The sequence below is a fragment of the Ischnura elegans genome, chromosome 3 (genome assembly GCF_921293095.1).
Source record: "Ischnura elegans chromosome 3, ioIscEleg1.1, whole genome shotgun sequence".
Taxonomy (NCBI): domain Eukaryota; kingdom Metazoa; phylum Arthropoda; class Insecta; order Odonata; family Coenagrionidae; genus Ischnura; species Ischnura elegans.
This window is the reverse complement of record NC_060248.1, coordinates 96,749,846-96,766,607: the sequence shown is the minus strand read 5'-3', so window position 1 is coordinate 96,766,607 and position 16,762 is coordinate 96,749,846. Positions and strand designations below refer to the sequence as shown.

The window sequence follows — 16,762 nt, the reverse complement described above, 5'->3', positions numbered from 1 at the left end:
CGGAACACATCAAGGGCACGAGGGCAACGTACGTTTGGCATCACAGTAATGATCCTTTTTAAATATCTTTGGGACTGGCCAGGAATGGAGCGGAGTGGCCGAAGGGGGTGGGACCTGCGACACTATGATCCTTTACAAATATCTTTGCCACTGGCCCAGTCGTGCAAGTTCGGGATATTTCGAGCGGCGTCGCGGCTGGAGGTGGGACCTGCTACACTAGGGATGTGGGATGGTGAGAGAGAGACGCGGACGTTGCCATGTTTTCACCGCAGACTTAGAGAAAGGAAACTAAAGATTATCTCCTAAACCCCCTTCCCATTTGGCAACACAGCTAACTTACTCACGAGGCGCACACCACGGAGGTCTGAAAGCGACTGAATTTCCCGGAGGCTCGGCTCCGCCTAACGCATTTTGATATGTTATTAGGAAGTCACAAGCCCTCTGCCCTCACCCCCCACAAAAAATTGGGTCTGCCTCCCTGTTGTTGATATATGAAAGAAATTCTAGATGTACAAATTGTATATCAGTAATCGCGATGGATTACAATCTCCAAGGCAACAAACCACAATGCACTGGAACTAGAGACATGTTCTCAATGATAAACTGAGTGCTGTATATAATGAGTACAAAAACAAATTATTCAACGTCATAAATAACATCCGCACACAGTTCTGAATTCCAGCAAAGAAGGGAAATATTGCTTGGAAAGTTATCCACACATTATAATATATGTAAATTATATTATCTATATTACATACATAAATTGCATTATATTAGGTGTTAGTGACTTATGCATTATTTTTCATCATCTTCTAACCTCTTTACATAAGTTTTAAAGCAGGAGCATTTAATTTTATCCAGAGCCCGGAGACCATTTATAAAATGTTCCCGTATGCAACCGCCCCCGCACCGAATTTTTTTTCTAGTTCCAGCCCCAATATATTTAGCTAATATCTAACCCTTTTCCGCCTTACCAGTATTTCCATAAATTCCAAAATCAATTAAATATCACCCCATTCTCAAACAGGGGAACTTTTTTTTCTATTATATATTTTTTGAGATAATTAGGGAAAATCCATGGTAAATAATTTATCCAAACACTCACCCGCCCTTTGGTATACCCATAGGTAACACCACTGCACACAGATTTCAAATGATATCCCTCTCTTTCACCCTGACCATTCTATTCTCCCCCCCCCCACTACTTGGCCTTCCCATTTCTGTGGTTCTTTTTCCCAAAATGTTCTTTTACAGGATTTAATTGAGTCCTCCTTCTAACCTGGGGTTTTCCGCATCTCATCAGTTGTCTGTTTTATCACCGTCTCCCTAGTCTATGTCTGTTTCCCACCCCTTCTTCAAATTTAACAAATCCTACCCGACCTCTTCCAAAAATATATCTATGGGGGGTGGCTAAGGGGGCTATAGCCCCCCCTTGTAAATCCATTTACACTACATAGAATGACAATTTTTTTCCGACCCCCATTACTGCTGGAATTTCAACCCCCACTCAGACCCCCTCCCCTTGTCACCATCCTGGATCCGCTACTGAATGTATAGTATATGTGATGTTCTCATGTAATATGATGTCTTGTACCAGTTGATGGCTGTGTGAGCCAAAACGCATCGTACGCATCAAATTATTGGTAAAAATGCGACTAAATTTTATTTCAATATGTCGAACTTTCATCATATCACGAGAGTAGAGTTCAGTAATCAGTAGAGTTTTTCGTCGTTTGGCTTAAAATAATTTTTAATTTGTAAAGTGCAAACCCTCTTAGATGCTCCAATATCACTCTTGGATGTAAAAATTCAGCTATTGAAAAATTAATCTCAATAATAATAATTTTTAGAGTGAGGAGCGATTGTACATTTGCCACGAGAAATATAATCCTATCCTCTACTATGTCTGGCAGAACCATGCATAAATAATCGGGGAGAGAAGCTGAGATCATTCGATTAATTGAGGGAGCATGGAAATGTTCGGAACTAGGAATAATTTCCATAAAATATTCCCTTTAATTAAAAGAATCGTCCACCTCATAGGGGCTATGATTTTGCGAGAGCTGTACGAATATCAAAACGCACAGTCCCGATGAATTTTAAAATGAAGCTCACACGCTGGCGTTACCCAGATTATATCCATTATACGCCAGACCTTCATTCTTTGCTTTTGTTACGTAGTTTTAAAAAAATCGGCTACGTTCAATGCTACAAAGTACTTTTTATACTAGATCCGTTTCATCAGCATGGTCTCCATCGCTAAAACAATAACTCCTCCTATTTCCTTATTTTGACCTCATTGCATATTCATAGAGGGCCAAGTTGCGTATTGAATTCATGAAACATCGAAGGTTATGTATATTTCTAAAACATCGTTCTGCGAAAAATTCTCTTGAAAGAGTCCGCGGCATTGAACTTCGTCTACCTCCGCCGCTTTCGAAAGTCTCCCTACGTAGGACAATACGAAGCCCTTTTTATAAAAGGAGGCTGCAACGAGTAACACGCAAACATCTCCGGAAAACACGGTCCGAAGTAACACCATACTCAAAATCAACAGAGCTAACAGGAAAATAGAGCTAAGACGCTACACGAATAGGAACGTTAGGACATTGGGAAATGACTTGAGTGCTTATTCTACGTATTCTAGTTTCCTAATACCAATACACAGCCGAAGTTTTCATTTAAGTGAAGTTCAGTAAGGAGGGCATCTTATATTTTTTTCTGTCTACCAGCAAACGCAATAACAACCACAACTTACGATAGAGCTATTGGTCTCTGACGCTGAAATCCCTTTGTGCCAATAGTAGAGGTTGCTTTTTAATTTTATTGGGGTTATTCGATCTAATTTCCCCTTTACAGGACGAGTCATAGCAACCGTGTTCTCCTTATGCTCAAAGTGAAATGATTTCAACGCAAAGGTGTGGAAAAAAAGCAATAAGCAAAGAAAAGTAGGGAAATACATTTATTTAATAATATTTTAGTTAGATAATGATTGCCTCCGAGATTAAGTGTATAAAACCAGTACCACGCCTACTCTTTCACCTATATTGGTACAATAACTCCATTTGTTCATTAATGAAGAAAAGATTTTGCCATTCCTCTTAGAATTTTAATTGAGTAGAACGAGTTTCAACGCTATTGTGTCATCATGATGTATTAATAAAGAAAAGATTTTTCAATGTCCACTTAGACTTTTAAATCAGTATAACGTGTCCAAGCCATACTGCGTCATCACCAGGTACACTTCATGATTACGTAGTAGCGCTGAAATGCGTTGTACTCAATTTAAAGTGTAAGATGACATTGCAAAATCTTTTCTTTATCAATCCTCGTAACAGGTTCCACAACATCTCGTCTGACACCGCTACTGAGAAGCTACTAAAGTGAGGTATGCCACATGATATGGAAAACCAAACACATAGACACAGCCAGAGGGAAGACTGCCAGAAAACAACGCTACATTCGATGTAACCGATTATTACTGATTCAACTATACTATGTAACCGATACATCAAAGTAAATCCTTCCAATGTAAAGGCAATTACATTGTATTTAAGATTTTTGCATTCGAAAGTAATATCTCGAGTGCGTCTACAAAGAGGTCGCCAAGACGAAATTTCCTGCGAAAGATGTTGAGAAAGAAAATGGTGGACGCGGAAAAATCACGATACACTTATCTGACGGCTTCGCAAGTTATTTTAAATGGACAGCGGCAATAACAAAACCTGGAAGCTGTTATGGTTACACGACTAGACTAGAAAAAGTGTAAAATATATACGACTCTGGCGACCGTATAAATGGGACATCGTTCACCATGATATTTGAGACAGGTTATTGAAGTGGATTCGTGAGGTTTTCGTTTATCCTAATTTATCGCTCGCACAGTATTCAACATGCTCACCATATAATTAAAAGGGTCGCTTGAAGTAATTGAGTATTCAGTGTGCTTTCTACAGTTAAATTTAAATCTAAGATAAAATTACTGTAAGATTTTATCCTTACTTTCAGTGCACGAGTTAGAGCGATTATATTTGTAAATGAATTATAAAAGAATGAAAAATAATCGCTTATTTTTCTCTTTTATAACATGATATTTTTTAACTCGAAAACTCATTAGCTTAAATTTGAATAAAAATTGCCCAAGTATTTTTGTAATATTCATAAATTATTTTTTATATGTTTTTCCTTGTTAATCAAATAATTTATACCTACATATAATATCAATTTCAGTCTTCAGTGGACCTCACTTTGTATTTTCAGGAGCTTTAACTAGACATATATATCAATGCAACAAATTCATCATCACCTATCTCAGGAGATTAAATTCCTTAGCCGAGGTCACTTAGTTTATCTTCTACATAAACTCGGCGAGATCCAAAAGGACAAACAATGGCTAGATGCTTGGATACTGAGAAATAATTTCGGTAACATAACATACAAGATCCAACTCTCTTGATATTTAAGTTTAAGATAGTTAAGTCCAGTTGTGACTCAATTCATTGTCCACCTCGACTGAGAGTTTTAAAATTCCACCATGAATATTCATCCTCTCGCTGGTTTCCTGTTTGGCACGGCAGCGTCCGGAAACCTAAACAAATAGAAAAACAAACAAACAGCGGACAGCGCAATTCTGAGCCTCTATCCAAGGACTTCTTCGAGAACAAAGTCGGCGAACCCGAAATCGCACGAAAAAATTCGAAGAACCGCGATCTCGTCCACAGATCACGACCGATGGTGCAAAAAAAAATCCCGGCATTGTCCCTCTTCCCCTCTTAATCCTTCGAAACGCAATACCAGTCTGTTACAATTCGCGGCAACATCCACCAGTACTTCTCAAAGGTGTGTTGCAGACCTCCACACCAATATTTTGCAAGGTCGATCGGATCCGCGAATGTTATCATATGTCCATGGTATAGTGTACATCTTATTGCCGGAAAACCTCGACGGTCTTCGGCGGTTATAAACCCCACCCTTCCCGTAGACTAGACTTGATTGTCATAGTCTGCCTGTGAACGGGAAAGGGAGAAGCAGTTTTCCATCGGTTCCGCATCACTGGGCGTCTCCTCTACCAGACGCTTCTCCAGGAGCGGCTGCAATGGCGTTCATCAAGGCAGCTATCCTGATCGTTGTCTTCTTGCAGGTAAGGTTAATCCGTGTGATAATCCATCTTCTGGTGGTTCGGTGTGATAGCCCACAAGGAAGTTCTGCCATCAAAATACAAAATGTATTTATCCGGATTATCGAGTGACTCAGTGAGGATTACCATTTCTGGAACAGTGCACATTTAGTTAGTTGGTTCACATATGTTAATACCACATCCAGTAATTCCAAAACGATAATATCAGATGTAATTCTCACTATCAGGTCAAACACATTACCAACTTTAATCGCTCACGCCCTACGAAGACCGAAGTTCTTTTTATAATAGGAATGGTGAGATACTTCGCAAAGTACCGGTGAACCACAAATGATGAAAGTGATAAGACATGTTGCGAAAAGTCCCACGACAGCTGTGAATTCGTGATATCAGAGAACTCGCCGTTAAAATGTAAAATTGTGTCGAAGGTGAGTATTTATCTGCAACCACACTCGCCAGTTAGGAGCCTAAATTACTGAAATCGACGAGAGAGCCCCTGCGAATTACTTCACCCCTGCGTCAGTTTCCTTCCCTTAATTTAAAGACGTCAGGTGCTAGCATAATTATTCCTCGATATTTGGATGGTTGAGGATTTGGCTGCGCTCTACATTGGAATTAAAAGCCAATTATTTTTTAATCACTTTTCGACTAGTCCTTAAAATTTTAGGTTTATTGTCCTTATGATCCAACCTTAAAACGTATGAAATTAGAAAAAATTAATTCGATCGGATTACATCTTCAGGTTCTGCTATTAGGTCACAATCTCGCATTTTTTAAATGGCAATTTTATTTAAAGCTTGATAGAATATATATATATATATATAAAGATGGAGGTTGATATGGTCTTTCCAAATGTTCCGGTTGCTTACGATCACGAAGCATGGATGACTCGTCCTATAATTTTGTTCTCTGCAACCTGTATTTTCTTCAAGTGTGATGGTGCTGCGTGCAGCCAGAAGCGCAGGATGAAACTGGCTTGATGGTGGAGTCGCATAATAAAAGCTGCGTTTTAATTGCAAGCCTGAGACTGAATTCCGACTTTACTTAAAATACTTAAATCCGAAGAGGGCTGGCCGCAGGCCTTGACTTTATTTAAAACCGAAAGAAACTTTTATCTATTCGACCTTTCTTATGTTTGAAAAAGGTGTCAAATAATCATCAGGGATCTCGGGATCGACGACAATAAAAGCTCTATACTCGTCAATGATGAAAAGAATCCAAATCTTTATTGAAAACCTCATTCTCCATGCATTCAGGCCGAAAACATCTATTGAGGAATTGTTCTTGGGCTATGTACCAGGTTAATTGAGTCTTATTGGCCGACGTTTCGAAAATCAACTGAGTAAACCCCGTGCAGACCCCGAAAAGAATTCCTGAATATTATTCACCAGGAAAAATTAAAAGCGTTCAATAGCATCTAACTCAGATAGAGCTATGAATCTCGCAAAAGAACGCACAATAATATATTTTAAAGTATTCATGGGCTATAATGACTTCAGAAGTAACAGTACAGAAAACTTTAAGGGAAATGAAAACATAGCATCCCTCACCTCCTCATTTTTATCAGCATTTTTTTTTAACCTGTCCAGCCAAAGGTATTCATTTTTCAAACCGTTTTTAAAGCATTCAACGCATTAAACTCAGCGCCCATTGTTGCTTTTCGCTATAAGCATTGACGATGAGAAGCTAAAACGTGTTGTTGAGTTCCTCTCTGTTGCTCAATGATACACTTCATGTCCGATGGCAAGTTCACTGAATAGCCACCGTTGTCAAGGGCGTGGTTTCGCAAATGATCTGAATTTCGTAAATGACCTTCAAGAGCATCAAGTAGTTGATAGAGTTCATTCTTGCTCCTCCCGGCGAATTTCGGAAAGGTACTTTCGTATACGTTTGGCGATGGCTGTAATTGCAGTAAATTTTTTAAGTCAAATCTCAGCTTTTCTCTACACTGACATGATGAACAGGTGCTCTTTTTAACCAGCACTGAAAACGTACACTCCCACATGAAACATGACAACTAGAAATCATCAGCATTTGTACAACTGTAATATTTGCAGTTTTCCACAGTTAAAAGAAAATTTGAGACTGCTATTTTACTAGTTTCTAGAGACTTCATCATATTCAAACATGTATCAAAACTAGCCGTTGCTGGATAGTTTCATAAAAGTGGAAAACTGGGAATCTTTCAACTGTGCATAATGAAGTGGTTCCATCATATCTATCTTGGTTCCTAAGTTATACCAGCTGCATTCGTATGTATATGTGACAATATGAAAACTACGAGTGCTTTTTTTTTTAGAAAATCACATTCTTACGCTCGCATTTATAAAGTGATTTACTTACATTATTTTTCAGACAAATTCAAATTGAACATCAGGGCTTCCAGATCTATAAGAGTTAAGGGACTGTCTTAATAGGGCTATAAATCGGTACAAACCACAAGACGTAACATTGGAGAGCTAGAGAAATCCCAAGTTAAATTACTCCATCAACTTCTACAAGGGAAGATAAGGACGAGAGGCATGGTAATAGGAGGTACCTTATAGGGCGCTCATTAACTTCGTTGCATATGAATCGTAAAATTGAAAAAATTTTCATCTATAATATCTTCATTGTGAGTCAATTGAAGGACACACGAACCTCAATAGCATCTCCGATATCCCGTGATCAATTCTAAATCTGCATACTATCCCGCGAGCCGCCTAAAAAGGCGTGTGGCAGGAGGTGTTAGAACACCAGCCGTTTACATATAAAAAGAAAATGCTAAAACAAAATTACGACTAGCATTTGTTTAAGTCCTTTATAGATCGAAGAAAAACGAACTCCCATATCTATCCGTTCGGGAAAAAAAATATCGCATCCGTCGGTCATAGAAATATAGTGGAATTCTAATATGATGTTCTCCGTGTCTCTCTTAAAGATATCTATTCTCAATTGCTCAAGCAATCTAAGCATAGCGCGCAGCCTCCCAGTCTCTTGTGGCTTCAGGCCCAATTAGCTTAACATCTGTGCAACGATTTTATTCAGTTTACTGATTGAGTTTTCTGCACCAGATCTCATACGCTCGCTGCATATTCAAGGTGTGGTCGGACGAGTGCGAAAAAACATCTTTCTTTTACTTTCCCACTATATGCTTGACGAATTCTAACTTCTTCAGGACTCTGCCGCAAATATTCTTTATATGTGTTCCCCACGTGAGGTTATCGTAACTCCCAGGTACTTCACTTCGTATACTGCCTTTATGCTAATACCATCCACAGCGTCTAAATGGGAATATTTGGACGACCTCCACAAGAAATTCACCGTCGTGGATTTACTCATATTAAGTTCGATTCCCCACTCTTGGCTCCAAAAATGTACGTACTAAAAATCCAGAGAACACATATGTCATCACAATGTGGCTACATGGAGGCACATTTGTCTAGAGGTGATAACGGAGGGTTAGATGATCAAGTCGGTAGAGCGCTGAGCCACAGATCGAAGGGTTTCAAATACCGAACGAAGTCTTCGGACACCCCCAAAAATATATCTTCGAAGGTTTGATGACTCAAGGAAAGAAACTGGCCCCACAAACCTGACCGGATTCCATTGAAAAGTCCTCGAGAGCGAGGAACAAGAGACACACCACATAACGGAATTCCATACATTGATTAAATTTTGATTCGGGCACAGTATCGACAGCACAAACTACAGATGTTACAGAAACGAATCTCTTTTTCATAAATATGAATGCAGATCTTTATTATTTATATATTTTTTATCCTTCCGCGTCTATATGTATTTTCATTCCTAAAATATTTTCGTCCAGACAGTGCAAGTGCACGGGTGATACTTTATATTTCCCGGCATTCACTTCAAATTGTTCCATGGCAGTAAAATACCATGTGGAGAGCAGTGTATTTTTGGTTCCCAATCACGACTGTGACATGCGTGTGAAAGTGCCTACGTTACGTTTAACTTCGTAGCATTGTATATATAGTGTCGTGGAAGTCTAAACTAACAAAAAAATAAATTAGTAGGTTTGCATTTCATACGTGTTTCTATGTTATGAGTATTTAGTAGTTGTAAAATTACGCTTACTTCTCTTACTAATCTAGAAACAACCTTTACTTCACAGATTATCAATGCTCTTCCGGTCGAATTTGAAAAGACTGAGAAGAAATGTCATTGCACATGCACAGGAGACAAAGAGGATTCCAGCTACTACCTTAATAAGGAAGACATCCTAAAGATACTGGAAAACGCTGGCCTGCTTTCTCCAAAGGTTGCGGAAGGCCCTTCAAAAGATTCTTCAATTTTAACACCATCAACACAGGACAGCAAAACTGAGGACGAGCCCAAAAATGCACAACAGTCAAGCTCCTCCAATTCCGAAGGTAACACTGATCCCAGCGAGGAGAAAACTCAACTACCAAGTGAAGCAAAGGACAACAACAGCGATAATGCAGAGGAAGAAGAAGAAGAGGAAAAGGAAGAGGAGGAACCCCAAGAAGAAAAAAATTCAGACGCGTTAGAAAGCTTGATAAAAATGTTTACAGAACTGTCCGATGAAGAGCCAAAAGAAGAGAAAGAAGTCGTAGAGACCGGGAAACCTTTAGTCCCGTCATCAAGTATACCGGAAACGTTAGGCTTTTCGGCTGAAGACCAGCCCAAAGAAGCCTCGGTGACGGGAGGGAAAGAAAGTAAACTTGATGGTACGTCTGATGACAATGATGATGAAACGATCCTTAACGAATTAGACGAGGAAGAAGAGGAGGGAACAATTGAAGAAGATGACGAAGTTACGTTTGAAGATGAATCCCCTGCATCTGAGACCACTGGTTCCGAATTACTTAAGATCAGCGCACTTATGACAGACGACCAATTCCCTGGAGACGTGATTATAGATGATTCTGATCTTGAAGAGGATGACGTTCTTGAGGATGAGAGCAAGATCATAGTTAATAATACAGAAACAGATGGAGATAAAATACCAGATGACATTAACTCGAAACAGGAAACAACAAAAGGCAATGACATGGAGCCAAAGCAGACTGAAGGCCAACTGTCAGCCGAAGAAGCGCCTTCGCACAATTTAGATCAGACGGATACACAAAAAGAATTACTGAAAACTTCAAAGCTAGAAACAACGCCTCAAATACCTAGTGAACCACTTACGGTTGCTAATACAGATTTAACCTATGAAGAAAAACCAAGTTTAGGCTCTATGGTAACCGGAATATCTTCTCTAAGCATAGAATCTTTGCAGGATGGAAAGATAACAGATAGCGGCACACCTGACAGTATTTTGGGGCTGCAAAGTGATCATGATGAGGATATTATAACGGCTGATGATGAAGACGGGTGGATCCCAAACAATGATGATACCCTTTCAACTACCCAGTCGTTTCCATCGCAATTTTCGGACATCCCCGAGTCATCGAGCTCTGATGCATGGAACTATCTCCAGAAAGATTTTCAGCCAGTAAATAGTGGAGAACCTAATGATCCTTCCGAGCAAACTCTCGTCATAGATACTGATTCCATTCAAGCATTGAATGAAGGCGAAAAAAACGCGCCAAAATCAGAAGAAAAGGAGACAGTTCTAACTGAAAAGTCACCGGCGTTGGGTGACTCTACTACTTCCGGGAAAGTAAACACAATAGATGCATCAGGATCACCGAATACTCAGGATCCCACATACGAGCCAGAGGAATTAACTGAGGAATTGATCATGAAGGCTTTGGAGGAGCCTGAAAAAGGCAGCGGTGGTATTAAGGTGCCTGTAGATGACAGCGATGACCAAGAAAACGAAAAGGAGCTTCAGGAAGAGTTCGAAAATTTGAACAAATCGGTCGAAAACTCTAGCACGGATACCAGTACACAAGATACCTTGGGATCATCTAATACTCCGGATGCCACACATGAACCAGAGGAATTAACTGAGGAATTGATCATGGCGGCTCTGGAGGAGCCTGAAAAAGACAGCGATGGTATCAAGGTGCCTGTAGATGACAGCGATGGCCAAGAAAACGAAAAGGAGCTTCAGGAAAAATTTGAAATTCTGAACAAATCGAGCGACAACTCTAGCACGGATACCAGTACACAAGATACCTTGGGATCATCTAATACTCCGGATGCCACACACGAACCAGAGGAATTAACTGAGGAATTGATCATGGACGCTCTAGAGAAGCCTGAAAAAGGCAACGATGGTATTAAGGTGTCTGCAGATGACAGCGATGACCAAGAAAACGAAAAGGAGTTTCAGGAAGAGTTCGAAATTTTGAACAAATCGAGTGAAAATTCTAGCAAGGATACTAGTACTGATGATAAAACCACATCTGATAAGCCTGTTGAAGCTAAAGAAACAACAGGAGGTTCTGGGGAAGGACCTGACTCACCAACCACGAAGCCAGACAATGAATCAACTATTCCCGAGGCACACCATGAAGTGCCTAGTCCTGACACGAGCCATGTATTGCCTAGTCCCGATATACATCATGAATTACCTAGTCCTGAAACACATCCTCATTTCCCTAGCATTCAGCCACCTTATGGATTACCTTCGGGGGAAAATATATTCGATGAATCTCAAACGACACAACAAGGCTCGGATTATCCGCGTGGGCTTGAAAGTAGCTGGGCATCCGGTTCCCCCGGAGTGATCACAGAGCCAGCAGACGACACTTCCGATTGCACCTGCGCAGAAGGAGTGACCCAGGATGGGTCAGGTGCAAGTGCCGGCGATTGGCAAACTTCGAAAACAAATTATGAAGAAGACTGTGATGACGAGTACTACCCACAGTCGTTCAACCACGAGAAAGACGAATACAATCCACGTCAGCTGGAATACGGCTGGACAACGGGCAAGGATTTGAGCAAGAGCGATTGGCAAACTGAGCATTCATCCTCAAATGGATACCAGGGTCACATATCAGGAGCTAAAGAATATGTGCCTGGCTGGTTGCAGAATTTCTGGTACCCAAGGAGTTCTATTTCCGGCTTTATTCAAAATCATAGAGATACGGACTTTAATCCGTACTCCTTGGGCTCATATCCTGGAGTGTCGGGAAGTTATATCGACACTTCAGGTCCTAATATTGGGGGTGTTAGCAGTGATGGGTATTCCACCGTAGTGTCTAGTCCTGGGGTCATCAAAAATCAATACGATTCTGTGTTAAATCGTGAAAATGGCCAATACTCGAGCGATCCTTACCAAATTCAGCGGAATTCCGAGTACAATATTGGCGGAGAATACGCACCGGATGTGCCAGGGTATTATCCCACCTACAGCCAGTCGCCTAATCATTTCATCGGCAGCTACATACCGCAAAGTTCCGATGTATTCAGCAGCCCCGTATCGGGTTATCCATTTGGATATGGACAATTTCCCTACAATAATGTTCCATATGCTAATCCCATAGAATCCTATCCACATTATGCTGGCAAAGACTTTGGTGCTCCGACGTCAGAGAATATCCCGGCGATCGGATTGGGGCCTGAATCATCTAATTTCCAGGAGTTATGCTCTAGGCCTTGGAATCCATTCTTATACAGCACATTTGGTGCACCGAGAACACTATTATATAGCCCGCACATATAGGCTGTGGACTAGAGAATAAGAAAGCATGCGTCAGTGAGTGCCTAAAGACAATCTCAATGAGTGTAAATATCGAGTGTGATTTAAATTAATCTTTTATGTGACCCATAATGATCGAATAATGTGATAATAAAATATGAAATAAAATGAAAAAATGTTTAATTTATTTTCTATCAATCTGAATGCCACTTAATAATACGGGTGGCTGTGTCCTTGAGAAATCAATAACGGTTCTTCTTGTTCTTGATAATTGTACCGAACATTCCAATTGCTAAAGTTAGCTAAAAATATTCAGTTGGAATTTCTGCCTCCGAATGCAACATCCTTGATGCAACAGATTGATATGGGGATCATTGCAATTTTAAAACGCTTCACTCTGGGAAATAATATTCTAATAATCTATAGAAGATAACCTTCTGAAATCGTCATCCACCCCCAACGAAGTAAGTTCAAAGTTGATCATTCTGCAAGCAATAATGTTTCTGGATAAAAGCTGCCGAGATGCCACCTGTTAAACAATTCAAAATCGTTTTTTTTGCTGTTTCAAGCATTCCAACTCATTTTTCAACATTTCAGCAGAATCTGAAAGTACATTCAACTCGAAGCTCTATCGTATAACAAGCCATGACGAGTTCGATAATATCGACTGCAATTTGGGCCAATGAAAACTGTGAAGTTTATATTGTTGAAACTATATTTTTCAGGCAACAAGGTAGAGCTGAAAGTTATGGTAATAATGGAAATAAAATTACACCTGAGCGTAGCCGACTAACATATCAGGATGCCGGGAGGTTCATCTACTGGTTACTACACTTCTTCATGCAAAAGGCAACGATGGTAGCCTAATGTTGTCATTGGACTTCTATGCCGAGTTTGCTCATATCACGAAGATCCAATGAAGAGAACGCAGCATAAATTATACAATTCCTCGAACAAGGAGGTACAATTGGAAAAGCAAGTACTCTCATATTTATAAATGAACTAGATGACCCGGTGAACTTCTTATCACCTTCGTATCTATGTATACATTAATCAATTGCAGTTAGTTCTTTTCGCTAAAACTCGAACACGGCTTAACCGATTTGGCTAATTTTGGTTATAAAATATCTGTGGATGTCCAAAAATTTTATGTTTGTCCCGTCGTTCAACCACGTCACGGATTATCTAATCATTGTGTCACAGATAATTACGTCGACGAATAAGTACCTCCCTGCAATTGTTTTCGGTCAGTTTCGTTTGTTGCCTAGCAGAAATAAATGCGGTTATAAGATAAAACTTGCTTACGTTTCGCTTTAAATTGTTGATATGATGAAGAAGCGTTTGCAGTTCTTCAACAATAGTTCGCTGCATTGTTGGATTGTGAGCACAACGTCTATGAACTTCCGCATCGGTATTGCCTATGAAATAATTTTTCTAAGACTTGATGACGAACACAAATTTGAATTTTATCAGTTACTATTATGGCATAATATCTTGTAAGTAGGCATTAAATTGTCCTGAACAATATGCGCTGCGCCAATCGAAGTTATTTGAAAACAATAGGGTGGTTTTCTTTTACTTTTTTACTGTCTAAATCAAAAGATTATTACTCCTAGAGTAGGTATTTCACGCTTTTAGATTCTTAAATGACGATATCTATTTTTCGCGATCAAATGCAAAGTGAACATTTTCAAGCGCGAGAAAACGCGACGGCTAAGTATGAATGCTGGGAAAAGCCCGCGTGACGTCTGGCTGCTGTGTGAGGCCACCTGGGTGCGACGCTATGAACGCCGCTACGATGCAGGCTGCTTGCTGCCGAGCATGGCGGTTGCGTAGAGTACGCTGCTAGCAGGTAGCGCTGGGCTTACATGAAGATTGTTAATACCCTATCAAACGAAGGAAACTTTCCGAAATTAGGCAATTTTAATAGGTATTTATTAAGAGATTTTTCACTGAACTCTGTACCTCATGCATGCATTGGTAATCTCAGACGATGTAAAACTCCTATCTACTCGTATAGAATCTAGGTCCCTGTGAAGTCACGTGGAGTGGCATCGCATGGGCGCCAATCTGGCCTTTTTCAAATGAGGTTGAAATTGACCATTAACATTCGTCTAAACTGGGATTTCTAAAACCAAATAATTTGTATATTATGAATACACTAATGGTGGGTAAGGAATCGCAATCAATGCCTTTCATCTTCTTTGATGAAGGAAACTACCCTATTTTTGTATTTTTAAATGATGTCAGAATAATTCCTAACCCCAGAAAATAATGAGCGTAATCGACCAAGTAGTGGCATCAATTGTGGCAATTTTACTTTTCCACCAGCACAACATAATCCAGTAGATTCACCGCTGTATTTAACCACCTTACCACATTAAAAAATGTTAGTCAGTACTATAATCGACTTCCGGTTAGTAGTTGAATGCTACTCGTTCCAGGATCACAGGAGCAATTTGTCTCAATCGATCAATTTCATTGCGTCGTGCTCCATGTTGTTGTGTTTGATGTAGACGTACTCATTGCATTCTTAGCCTACCCGCTTCATTTTCAGTCACTCTATAACGAAATTATGCCATATTATTATTATCTGGCTGGCCATCGGTACGGTTAGAACGTAAGGTAGCTCGTCGCACATTTGATTGAATTCAACGTCCTAAGTTTGGTCGCCATCTCCTTAGCATTGTAAAGAATCAAAGAAAAGAAAGTTCTCACGCACTTGGCGGTTAATAGTGCCGCTATGAACAATCTAAGTAAACGAATGACTGCCTTAAAATAATTTATAAACGGTTAATAATGAAGTTAGCCTAAAGTAAGTGAAATTTTTTCGCACACTTAATTTGTTAACAAATAATGACAACAGAACTTTTAACGACTAAATCGAAGTATTTATTTGGTGAATAAACTTTGAATGAGATGCCAAATTGCATAAACAAAACTGACGGTCGTCTAGGGGATAGTCACCCGAAAACACTAAATTTCAGCATTGTTATGAACTTTTTTTTTAAATCCACCGTAAATGACGTGTATAACGAGAATCAATTGCAAGCATAAGGATGTATATTTATTTATCTTTCCAATGGTATATGATCTAACTAAATTCGACCATTATCACTAATTTAAATGTGCAGAAGAAAACGAGGTCTGTAGTCATTAATAAGGAACTTTACATGTATTTTTTATGGAAATGGTTTAACCCATTGACCTATGGAAAAATGGGTTGAAAAATAATTTTACTATTTTATAGTTAAAGATATTAAACTTAACATATGGCTTTCTTTAATTTTCATTGCTGGGCAATATTATAAATGTACATCCACTATCGTACCTATCAGGAATACCTCATTGGATCAATACAATTCTAAGGCAATATGTTATCTGGCATAGTAATGGAAAATATTTCATTATCACCTAATTTAGGTCAGATTAAAATCTATTGTTATTGTGAATTGTTTTCAGTGGATAGATAACCCATAAAATCTACTACACCATCGTTCCAATGAATTTAACCCCGATCCCTCGAGCTCATATATCCCAATATTTCGGCACTAAATCGTAAAAAGAGTACCTAAACATGGTATACAAGAGATAAGGAGAAAATCCTCTTCATAGGTTGGATAAGGATTCCAATGCAGTTTCGTCAGCTTCTAGGATAATAAGTGTGATTACAGATAATTTTTAAAATTAATGGAAAGCAGAGCTAAATACCGTCTTTAAATAAAATACTACAAATAATGCCTTCAGGTCACGCCAGAATGCTGTTTGTGCATACAGAGGCGTGAGCAAAAATACTCACTGGGTATACTCTACGGGCGTGAGGATGAGTGAGAGAGTAGTGTAGATAATGGCCTTGAGGAAAACTTTTTTCACCTAACAGTTCATATTTCTCCAAAGTTCAGATTTTTTTCGTAAAACTAAAAAAATGACCAAAACTTCAGTTAGAGCGCATATTTAATGGAAAGAAGAAAAGCTTGGGACTTGTCACCTGAAATCAATTACAAATGAAAGACTCGCTCTCTTTCGTGCTCGTTTTGTTAAGATGCAAGGAGGTCGGAATATCT

At 39.4% G+C, this 16,762-nt stretch overlaps 1 protein-coding gene across 1 annotated transcript; it reads left to right on the top strand.

Moving 5' to 3' along the window:
• The first annotated feature begins 4,225 nt into the window (after positions 1–4,225).
• Positions 4,226–12,881, top strand: LOC124156210 (dentin sialophosphoprotein-like). The gene is made up of 2 exons (XM_046530602.1): positions 4,226–5,140; positions 9,255–12,881. The coding sequence occupies exons 1-2, from the start codon at positions 5,096–5,098 to the stop codon at positions 12,720–12,722; spliced, it is 3,513 nt and encodes a 1,170-aa protein (XP_046386558.1). The 5' UTR covers positions 4,226–5,095; the 3' UTR covers positions 12,723–12,881.
• The last annotated feature ends 3,881 nt before the right edge of the window (positions 12,882–16,762 follow it).